The sequence below is a fragment of the Chaetura pelagica genome, unplaced genomic scaffold, assembly GCF_000747805.2.
Source record: "Chaetura pelagica isolate M959 unplaced genomic scaffold, ChaPel_1.0 scaffold499, whole genome shotgun sequence".
NCBI classification, from domain to species: domain Eukaryota; kingdom Metazoa; phylum Chordata; class Aves; order Apodiformes; family Apodidae; genus Chaetura; species Chaetura pelagica.
In genome coordinates, this window is record NW_009954615.1 from 153,792 (window position 1) to 164,448 (window position 10,657).

The 10,657-nt window shown below is 51.6% G+C and overlaps 1 protein-coding gene across 1 annotated transcript; it reads right to left on the minus strand.

Moving 5' to 3' along the window:
• Window positions 1-354: 354 nt before the first annotated feature.
• Window positions 355-9,912, minus strand: POLR1E (polymerase (RNA) I polypeptide E, 53kDa). The gene is made up of 11 exons (XM_010005535.1): window positions 9,874-9,912; window positions 9,591-9,667; window positions 8,566-8,651; window positions 7,847-7,902; window positions 7,367-7,511; window positions 6,075-6,182; window positions 5,517-5,613; window positions 4,810-4,943; window positions 3,925-4,006; window positions 2,838-2,969; window positions 355-514 (listed from the first exon to the last, which is right to left on the minus strand). Exons 1-11 carry the CDS (start codon window positions 9,910-9,912, stop codon window positions 355-357), a joined length of 1,116 nt encoding a protein of 371 aa, XP_010003837.1.
• Between the last annotated feature and the right edge of the window lie 745 nt (window positions 9,913-10,657).

Here is a 10,657-nt window from a genome sequence, read left to right on the forward strand (position 1 = left end):
AAAATAGGCCACAAGCTGACAGGTCTCTGCCAGAACCAACCAGCCAGCGCAAGGGAGGACCTGCAGCCTCAAACCACCTTCTCTTTCTCTGGCACAACCTAGATCCTTCTGTCTTATACAGATGTGGAAAGAAGCAGATGTTTTATTTCAGCTTTGACTACATAAATAGAAAAAAGGAGCAGTTTAATGAGGTGAACACCTGTCCTAGCCCAGCCTGGGGACAGGGTTTCAGCAGGGGCTGTGCTGGGGCTGGACAGCCAACCCCAACACACCAAGGGCTCCTGTGGTGCTCAGTGTGCAGAGCAGCAGTTGAGGAGGGAACTGTTTCGCCCCTGCTCAGACCTGCCAGACACCTTAATTCATTTTCTTGCGCTTCCTCTGGCCCCCTGGTGCCTTTGGCACAGGCAAGGGGAGTGAGAGGGTGCCCAGCTTGTGGTTGGAATCATTCTCAAGTCCTGGCAGCCCCTTTGCCTTGGAGATCCTCAGCCGCAGGGCCCTGGCGATGTCCAGCATCCTGGAAAACACCAGAGAAACTCCATCAGCACGGCAGTGGCTCCTCTGCAGCACACACTGCACACCAGATGAGCAGCCTCTTCCCTCAGGGGAGAAGCCACGAGGCCCCAGCGGGCAGATGTTCTCTCTGCATCTCCAAGACACCATGGAGACAGAAGCTGAAAGTATCCAGACAACACAGTGGAGCTTCCCTGGGGTGGCCAAAATGCCCTGAGCTACGACACTGCCATCCCCAAGAGCAGGGCAAACCCATGCTGCCCCACTCAGTGGCAGCTGACTGCAGAAAATAAAATGCTGCTCTCCATGTTCCTACAGGTGTTAGTTGTGTCCAGCTGCTGCTGGCAGCCCTTGTTTGCTTCCTGATGCAGTCCTCTCCTGTGCATGGCACTCTGAATGGAGCCTGGCACAGCATGAGCACCTCCTTTTGGCCACTAAAACTCACCATCCTCAGCTGTGAGAAGAGGGGCTTGTTTGAAATGCACCTTCTTGCCCAAGCTCTTCACCCTACACAAGCCAGAACACACCTGGAGGCTTGTCAGAGAGAACAAAGCACATATGAAGGAAAGCCCACAGGGACACTGGTGCCCTGGCCCCAGCTGGGCTCCCAAGAACAAAAAAGTCCCTGAATCCTCCCAGCTGACTTCATTATATTTGAAACAGCAGTACATTTGGCTGGGAAGGGTCCTTCAGCCAAACCTACCATTCCAAGCAAGGACCATCCCATCAGGCAGCTCAGGGCTGTGTCTCTCCTCAACTTTTCTGACTTTTCTGACAGGTTGCAGCCTCCTCCACTCTTTTCTCAACAACATCCTAATGCCCTGTGTTCCTAACTCCAGTACATCAGTTAAGAACAAAACAACTCTGAAAACCAACATGGCTTCCTTAAAAAGCTTAGTTCCAAAGAGAAAAAGGAAAGAAAAAATGGATGGAAGCCAACAGCCAACATTGCTGTTAAACCAACTGCTACTCATCAAAGACCAATGTTGGTCCAAATGCAGTAAATTCATAGAATTATCACTGGTTTGGGTTGGAAGGGACCTCAAAGACCATCATCCAGTTCCAACCCCCTGCATGAGCAGGCACTTCCCACCAGCCCAGGTTGCTCCAAGCCCCATCCAACCTGCCCTTCAACACTGCCAGGGATGGGGCAGCCACAGCTTCTCTGGGCAACCTGGGCCAGGGTCTCGCCACCAGAACCCCCAGGGGAATCCACAGCACTTTGCCAGCTGTGGGGAGGGTGTGTCCCTCTGCAGCCCTGTCCCAACTGCATTCCCCCAGGACAATCCCTGTCAGGCAGAGCAGAGTGGCTGAGCTGGAGGCACAGCCACACTGTGGCATCCTTGGCATCAGTAGTGGGCAGGTGAGAGGGGAACACTGAGGAGCATGACCCAGCAGCCACTAACAAGGCCTCTGACAGCCTTCCTAACTAATGAACTGCTGCTGAGCTGATGTCTGGGACCTCCCCAGCCTAGTGGGCTGGCTGGTGGGAGCTGCTCCGTTCCCCACTTCCTCAGCAGGGGCTGGGACAGCAGAATTCCCACAGCAGCTCGGGTTGACACCTGCTGGAACACCAAGTCCTGCAGCCAGCAGCAGGTGCACCACACTCACCTGTCCTTCTGCAGAACTTTAAAATAGAGAACAGCTGCCCCAGCACTACCACAGCAGGGTCCCTTTCTTAAGGTGTTTATCAACCATCACCCTCACCAGCCCCACATGTCCAGTCCTTATGTCAAACACCCGGGCCTGCAGGTCTTCTTACAGCATCTCCCTGGGATGCTCTGGTGAAAATCCCCACATCCATCAGCATCTCAGCAACAGGAACAACACTGTTGGTGCCAAGCCTGGGGTCTGTGAACTTCAGGGCAGGGATTGCTCCATGTGAACACTGAGCAGTAAACCTGACATCTGCAGCAAACCTGCCCCCGCACCCACCAGTCCCCAGCAGCTCTACAGGACAGGTGGGCACAGAGAATGGGGAGGTAAGGAGATGTGATTTGTCAGGCACACAAAGGGGCTGGAAGGCAGTGGACAAGGTCTTGTCCTGGAACAGACCCAGCTTCCCATTTTGGTGCTGCCTGCCTTGGTTTCCTTCCCTGCAGAGCAGCTGAACAGCCTTGTGCTGCACCAGAGGGCATCTCTGCAACAAGTGCCCTTTCAGAGTTTGAGCAATTTAACTCCTTCACTAGGATCAGGGCTTCAAAACAAATTTCAGCATGTATTCATGCATGACTCAGGTGCCAGAGCAGCACCAGCACTCATTCTCCAGGTGCTCTCTTAAGGACAACAGCAGCCTTCAGCAGGTATGAACAAACACAGTGACTCACCTGCTCTCCTGGAGCTTGAGGTCGTTCTGCAGGAGGGTGAGGTCTGTCTGGAAGTTGTTGATGTGCAGAGCCAGTGCAATGACATATGCTGCGATTTTAGCCTTCATTGATGCAGAGATCAAGTTCTGGACACTGCATGGCAAAAGGGAGAATATGAGATGTGGAGTTAACTCCAAACAACCCTCATGAGGTGCAGGCAGAACTGGAGACCCAGAGAGATATGAGTAACTTCTCCTATACTCCAAAAACAAGATCAAAGCAACAGAGACCTCTGATCACAGGGGCCCAACAGGCTTATCTGTCCTCCCTACATGCCGCCATTTCTGTTTAGAAGTGCAGGCCCTGGTGTTACCACGATGCAGCTTTGACAAAATCACCAACTGACGGCATCTCAGTTGTTTGGCAGGATGGTCCTTGCAAGAGGAAAACAAAGGGAAGCTTTGCTGAAATGCCGCCATTTCTGTTTAGAAGTGCAGGCCCTGGTGTTACCACGATGCAGCTTTGACAAAATCACCAACTGACGGCATCTCAGTTGTTTGGCAGGATGGTCCTTGCAAGAGGAAAACAAAGGGAAGCTGTTCTGAAGGCATTAACAGCATCTCAGACACAAGCCACAGGAAGCAGATCCCTGGAAGGGTCCCTCTGCTCCTCACTGGCTTGGACCTTCAGACAGAAGCTGCCCCATTTGGGCTCCCAGTCCTGCTCGTGACTGCAGGGAAACAACACCTGGCACTGGGCAAGGGGTTCTGACACTGCTGGAAAGGAGGGCCATGAGTAGCTCCGCAGCCTCTGCTCCAGCTGAGGGCTGGTGGCTTTTCTTGGATAACCACCATGGCAGGATCACATCCTGCCTTCTACACCAAACGTGGTCACTGTGGATGGGACAAAGGTAGGACAGAGCTCTTTGGTCTGTACAGACATGAGCAGAGGGCTGTGGGTGTCAGCCCAGCACAAGGTGACCAGTGCACATCTCCAGCCTGGTCTGTGCAGGTTTCACTGGAGGCAGGAGCTTTCCTGAGAACACACCCACGGACCTTCAAGCTGAATTCTCCACCTGAGGTACATCACAGCAAACAAAGTTCCTTACCTGCCATTGTTGTAGGTCAGTGAAGTGAAATTCTTCATGAGTTTCCTGCTAATAATGTGAGGACATTCAGGACCCATTGGATCTAGGACAGAAAGGGGTTTTGCAGCAGAATCAGAAACACTTGCTCTTCCTTGTGCTGCCCATCTCCAGCTATCACAACAGCTCATTCCTTACCATGACATTTATCACTTCTTCCTAGCGACACAGAGAACCTAGAAATAGCCTGCACACTGAGGTCTCACTATTCTTCAGGTCAGAGAGGCTCCCCACAGCTTATCTTTCCTTTACAAAAGGGATCTCCCACTTTGACACTGCAGAATCTAAAACATGGGCATGTATTTAACATACACTCTTGTCACAAAATGCTACTGAAACTACATTAACAAACCTATGTCAGCACCAAGACCAGTCACTTCCACATCCTCAACTAAGCCCTGCAGAGTGACTCCTGTGTCTCCAGCAATGCAGGAAGACATTTACAGACAGGCTTGACATTTCCTGCTCCCTCACACCCCTGCCACTGCCAATGCTGACAAGGACATTTTCAGCACTGACAAGGAGACTCTGATACTCAAGTTCTGTGGCAGATGGGAAGTCCTGAAAACCTCAACCAAAATATTTTGTGCAGTGCTTTTGAGAGCAATGGTTCCTGCCATTTTAAAAGAAAGATCCTGAAGAAAACAGAAGTATGTGCACGGTGCACACATTGAGATAATAAGCAACACATGATGAAAACATTCTCAAAAGGAGATAAAACTAAGTATTATATACTATGTGCCTGTTGCTCCTGGAACAGGGAGGCTGGAAGAGTGAAAGAGCTGATAGTTTCCAGCCTCTTGGCTTGGGACTAAAGTGTAAAAATGAAGGAGCTGAAAAGTCTCTTACGTTTCTTCTTGATCACTTTCAGGTAGCTGAACTTAATAAGGGTGTCCAAGAACCAGAGGCATCGGGCTTTGTGATCTCGGCTCCTCTCTTCAGCAGGCAGGAACTTCAGCTCCTCTAGAACAAAGCAGCAGTGGCTGAAGGAGAAAGAAGGGAAATATGAGGCTGAAAGAACCACGAAACAGTTTGTATCATCTGAGGACAGGACACAACTATAACTTCAGCTGTCTGAGGAGTTCCCTGGTGAAGGACACAGGTAGCCCAGGAAGCTGGTCAGTAAGCAAGACTTCCCCATCAATGCCTGGTCCAGTCCCTTTAAGGGTGCAGCTCCTAAGGAGGTGCCTGCCCTGCGGGGTCCCCGTGTCACAGCTCCTCTGCCCTAGCACAGGCAGCACAGGGACAGAGGTCAGGTTTGTGCTGCTCCTGCTCACTTCAGCCCCTCAGCACAAGGCCCCAGCAGCTCCATGTGTTGAGCTGTGTCAGCCTGTCCAGGCACAGCAACTCCCACAGCATGTCCTCACCTCCTGACCTGCACCCACCTTCCCCAAGGCAGGTGCTGCTCTGCCCCGTATGGACCCATGTGCTCCTCCTGCCCTGAAGAAATCAGCTTGGCTGTTGTGCAGCTGGCAGCCACCAACTCACCCCTCAGAAAAACCACAGTTCCACAGGGCCCACCTGGACTGCGACCAGGCTGTTTGCAGCAGCATTACCTTCTGTCCTCGCTTTTCTTGGCGAGTTCCTCTGCAGTGATGTTAGCAAAGGCTGCTGCTGGAACCCGCAGCGCTTCGTACTCTGCTGGGGACAGGACTGGGAGGATTTTAAAGAACAGAACGAACACACCTTTGTTCCCCCCTCTGGTCTGAGCAGTCCACAGTGAGATAAGCTCTGCCCACTCTTGCTTTAGGAGGTGTGGGGCAGGGAAGGAGGGAGGGAAATTATGAACAGGCAGGCTGCAAGGACAGGACTGGGAAGCTGGCCAGTAACAACAGTCTCTAAAGGACTGTGGCTCCACCACAAGTCACTTCTGCACAGCTGACCTCACTATTACTCCCAGTGGAGCCAACATGGAGGCACAGCATCCCCCTCTCTGCAGGGAAGAGGCAGAATATGGGACTGACAGGCCCAAAAATCTCAGCAAATCATGTCCCCTGCTCTCAGCTTCTGGCTTGTGAGAAGGCTGGGCTCATTCACACTCCTAGCAGCACTCACTCCCACAGGCCAGACCCCTGACACTGAGGCTTACAGGTGTTCGTCACAGAAAAAGATACTGTCCTCAAACTTGTAAACATTTTCTGGCTTGTCAGCATCTTCATTACATGGTGGGAGGAAGACAGAGATGTTCTGCACATCATCTTGGGCCATGTCCTGGATCAAAGCTTTGGAGGGTAGCAGGAAAAAAAAAGTATTTGGATTATGCAAACAAGAACACAGAAATACAACGACCCAAATCCTTCCTTTAAATGCAAATCCACCCAGTAGTGTTCTTGTGTCAACACCAGTTTTGTCACAGGTTTAAAATTCCAGTTTATCTCACTGGGGACAGCAGCAAGGGAAAGGCTGCTGCTCCTCCCTGTTTGTTTCATTACTGCCAGATCTGGTGCTGACTGTACAGAAAACATTCCAGCAGGCACAGAAAGGCCGAGAGCTTCTGCTGTGCCTGCTGCATATTGAGCACTGTGGGCTTCACACTGCTGCTATTGCTTCTGCCAGGAACTTCCTGCTCCTTGAAATCTAGAAAAGCCACTCCAGACTAGAGAAAAACCGAGGAAAGAAGTGTGCCAAGACAAACTGGTTACTGCTTCTGCAGCTCCTGACTGCAGGGCGGGCAGAAAGAGGGCCCCTGGGTTCCCTTGGACACCCCTCTGGCACAAAGCAGCTCTAAGAGCACAGTCAGTATCCAACCTGGAACACATAGGATGAGAGCTGATGGGTTCTACAGACAGAAGACACCTCTCCTAGTAGCAAATGAAATTCAGAATCCCAGAAATGCTGGTGCAAAGGATGTCTGGAGGTCTCCTGTCCAACCTCCTGCTTAAGAGTAGAACAGGCTACAGCACTGGACCAGGGCAGCCCTGGCTCAGTCCTACTGAAGCTTGGAAACCCCCAAGGATGGTGACTCCACACCTCTCTGTGACCTGTTCCAGGGCTGCACTACTCTCCAAGGCAAGAAGGTTCCCTCAAGCTCCCACATGGACCTCCCAAGGCCCAGGGACCACTGCCCCTTGTGCTACTGAATGTTCAGTGTCCCAGTTCACACCAGGTACTGTCTTTATCCCAGCAAACCAATCTCCAGGGACTCCCAGAAGAGCCCACAACAGGCAGTGATGGACACTGATGTGACAAGGACTTTCTCTCATTCAGGCATCTCCCACACTAAGTCCAGCAGGATCAGAAGGAAACACCTCTTCTTCCAGCAGGAAGATCTGCCCTTCTCAGCTGTTGGAACAGCTGCTTCCTTGGTCAGTCCAAGAAAAACCCTTTCTTCTTCCTACCACACCTGGTAAGGAACAGGCAGAACAGGACTCTCCTGATTGCCTTCACCAAACCCTGAGGCTCTCACCTGTGACTCCTTTTGCATCTATAACGTTTGTTGCTGCTTTGGTCACAGCAGAGCTCAGAACATCACTGCCCACTGCATTCATCCGGCGGGAGCTCAGCGCCCGCTTCTGCCGGCTGGTGCCAAAGGCCTCGATGCACAGATCCATCTGTAGGGGGACAGAGCAGGGGCTGAGCTGCAAACAATGCAGCAAAACCCAGCTCGCCTGCTCCTGCTCCACACTCACAGTCTCAAACAAAACCCAACAAGCACTGCTCTGCAGGGGGGGCTGCACTGGGGCTGTCATCAAGACTGACATAGGCACTACGATGCTGCCCAGTTGGGCACTGGTCACACGCTGCTTCACAAACCCCCAGGGTCCAGAAAGTGCTCAACCTGCACAGGCCCACCCTGCAGTAACCCAAACATCACTGCCTCAGACAAGCATCGCCTGCTCCTGTTAGCTGTATAATGACAGAGCATGACCTAGGGTTTCCGCTTTACCTTCTCCCTGTAGGATTTCTTCTGATAATCCTTTGTGTCATCATGTAGCAAGTTATCTATAAGAGAACAGAAGTTACTGTGTGGCTTGCAGCAGTCACAGCCAGCTCTAATCTGTGGTGGAAAGGCTTGGCACAACACTTCCAAGATCTCCTCCACAGGACTTTGTCAATTCAACAACACCCTCAACAGAAGAGAATGCATCTAGAACAAGGAAAAGCAGGTTAATTTTTGCTATCAAGCCTCCAAGCACAAGGCATGGATTGTAGCAACACCCAGCTCCTATTCCTTGCATTATCCTTCTGGGCTCAGCAGCAAGCAGCAGTTCTGCTGAAGAAAAGCTCTTTTCCTTTTCAGTGATACAGCCCCTTGACCTGCAGATTGCCAGGCCTCCCTCAGCAGACAGGGCCAGGCAAGGCTGCCCCCCCTCCTCTGACCACGGACAACCTGGTGACCGCTCCAGCCCTGCCCCTCCCATCCCAAACGCTCTTTGCTCAAGACTCCACCCTGCACTTCACCCTCCTCCTGCTTTTCACAAAATGAGGCACCTGAGGAGAGTGAAAAGGAACAGGGCAGAGATAGGGAGCAGGCAGGGAGTGGGAAAGGGGGCAAGCGGGAAAAGGGACGAGGGGGGCAGGGCGAGGGGCGGGCAGAGGGCAGCTGGAGCACACTCCTCCAGGCTGCAGCGAGCACTACCAAGGCACAGCCCAGCACGGCCCTACCTGACAGCAGGGGCTGCATGTTGAATATTTCAGCATTATAAACTTCCATCTGCCCAGAGTCCTGGTTCAACACGCCAACAAAATACCTGGGGAGAGACAGAGGCAAGGGCCTAGCCAGACAGCCCAGTGATGGGAAGGACATGGTGCAGAGCCACAGGTACCTCCATCCCGTGCCAATGCATCTGCCTTGCAAATACAAGCTTTCCAAGCACGTCGGGAACCCCACAGTAACACAAGCCACCTCCAAGGCATGCAGTGTGCATTTACACATAAAAAATAGACTTGTTGCTCTAAGTAAGTGTAGAAGACTCAAGACAGCTGAATTGGCACCAAAATGCACAACCCTAGGTGCCAGAGCGCTGTCCTCTTTTGTCTTGCCTGATATTCCAGGACCCTTGGTTTTCCAGTGCTTCTATGCAGTTCCCTGGGTTTTTAACACTTGGATTCCCTGGGGCCATTTGTCTATTTAGTACGAGTTACTTTAAGTCCTCAGAGCTCCTCAGAAATGTGAGGCTGGAGATTTCACCAGCACTTCCCTTCACAGTGGCATGGACAACTCAGTGGGTGTCGCAAGCTGGTGCTGGGGAACTACTGAGATTTAGTTTAGACTTTTGTGGGGAACAAAAGAACTGTTTCCCACAGTGGGACACAGAGCAGCACTGCGCTGTGGCCCTGGGGCTAAATGGTGATCCATGACCCAGGGCTTTCCTGGGAAGCAGAAGACAATCTTGGCAAAATCTTAATTTCTGAGTTCCTTAAAGAAGTTATTCTTAGGTCTCAGCTACATCGAATCAGCTCCTCACTCCTTCCTTCACAAGACCTTTCAAAGGTCCCTCCCAAAGGGACATCTGCACTAACTGCAGCTGCCAGAGCTGAAGTCTCTTGTCAATCCTCCTGATCCCAACCATGGCCTCAGTGGGAGCTTCTCAAATAGCTTTAAAAGAGCCCACCAGGAACTTCATATCCAAGCAATCCCTCAGCTCCCACCTCCCTGTTCCCGACCCCATTTTGCCAGGAACACCCACCTGCACAGGGAGTTACACTTCATCACCCCACTGCCAAAGTTATTCCCCACATATGAAAGCCTGTCGGATTCTGAGACCTGAAAAACAAGATGAATTCCTGGAAAAGTGGCTGTGGAAAACCTCTCTGCACCCAGAGCATTTTTGGTGGCCCCACATAGCTGCACTCCCAGGCACTGGACAACAGCCACACGTCAGGAAACCTCATTTTGCCCATTTTGGGTATGCTTTGCATCAGGTCAAAACCTTTAAAAGACAAACAACATTTCATGACATGTAATTCTACCTCAGGTTTCACTGGTACAGAAGATGAAGACTGGTACATTGCCAAGAAATGAGCTGTAATGTGGTGTTGATCTATGCAGCCAACTCGGGTGTCACCAGCCAAAACATGTTCCTGTGGGGATCACCACGCCTCAATCCAGGAGCAGCAGCTTCTGAAGGAGCCTGGGTTTACTCCAAGTCACTGTGAAGAGGGACCAGGCCTCTCTGCCAGTCAGACTAAGACACAATGTCCATGCTTTGTGGTCCTTAGCATGGCAGCTGAGAGTTGCTCCAAGCTTCCAGCCAGGACAAACCTCCCAGGTGCCACTCTGGGCTGCAGGGACATGTTGGGTAGAGCCACCCTGCAACCCAGAGGAACTCAGTTTAAACTGCAGCTGCCAGAGATGCACCTAAATGTCCAGCACTGCCAAGGGTCTGCGATTCACTGGCTGAAAAAGAGAGGTGGCACTGCAGGAACAGCTCCAACACCCAGACGTGCTCCTGAATGCTTGTGTCACTGCTCTACTGGGGATTCTGGCTGAAAAGTAATTTATTCCTTGAGGGAATCATGCATGTAAGTAGCTGTAACACTTAACAACAGCTGCACAAAGCACCTGATTGTAATCTCAGAACGCCAGATTGGAGGGACCTCAAGGGTCATCTGGTCCAACCTTCTTTGTCCAGACAACACAGCCCAGCACCAGCTGAATCCTAGAAGTGTCCAACATTGGGGAATCCACCACTTCCCTGGGAAGATTATTCCTAAGGCTGATGATTCCCAGGACAAAAACTCTCATGTCCAATAG

Excerpts from the sequence above, each read along its gene's own strand:
- POLR1E (XM_010005535.1), bottom strand. The coding sequence starts at position 9,912 with ATGTACCAGTCTTCATCTTCTGTACCAGTGAAACCTGAG. Across the intron at positions 7,903-8,565 it reads CATGCAGCCCCTGCTGTCAG|ATAACTTGCTACATGATGAC; the intron begins GTAGGGCCGTGC and ends GTTCTCTTATAG. Across the intron at positions 2,970-3,924 it reads CTGACCTACAACAATGGCAG|TGTCCAGAACTTGATCTCTG; the intron begins GTAAGGAACTTT and ends TTTGCCATGCAG.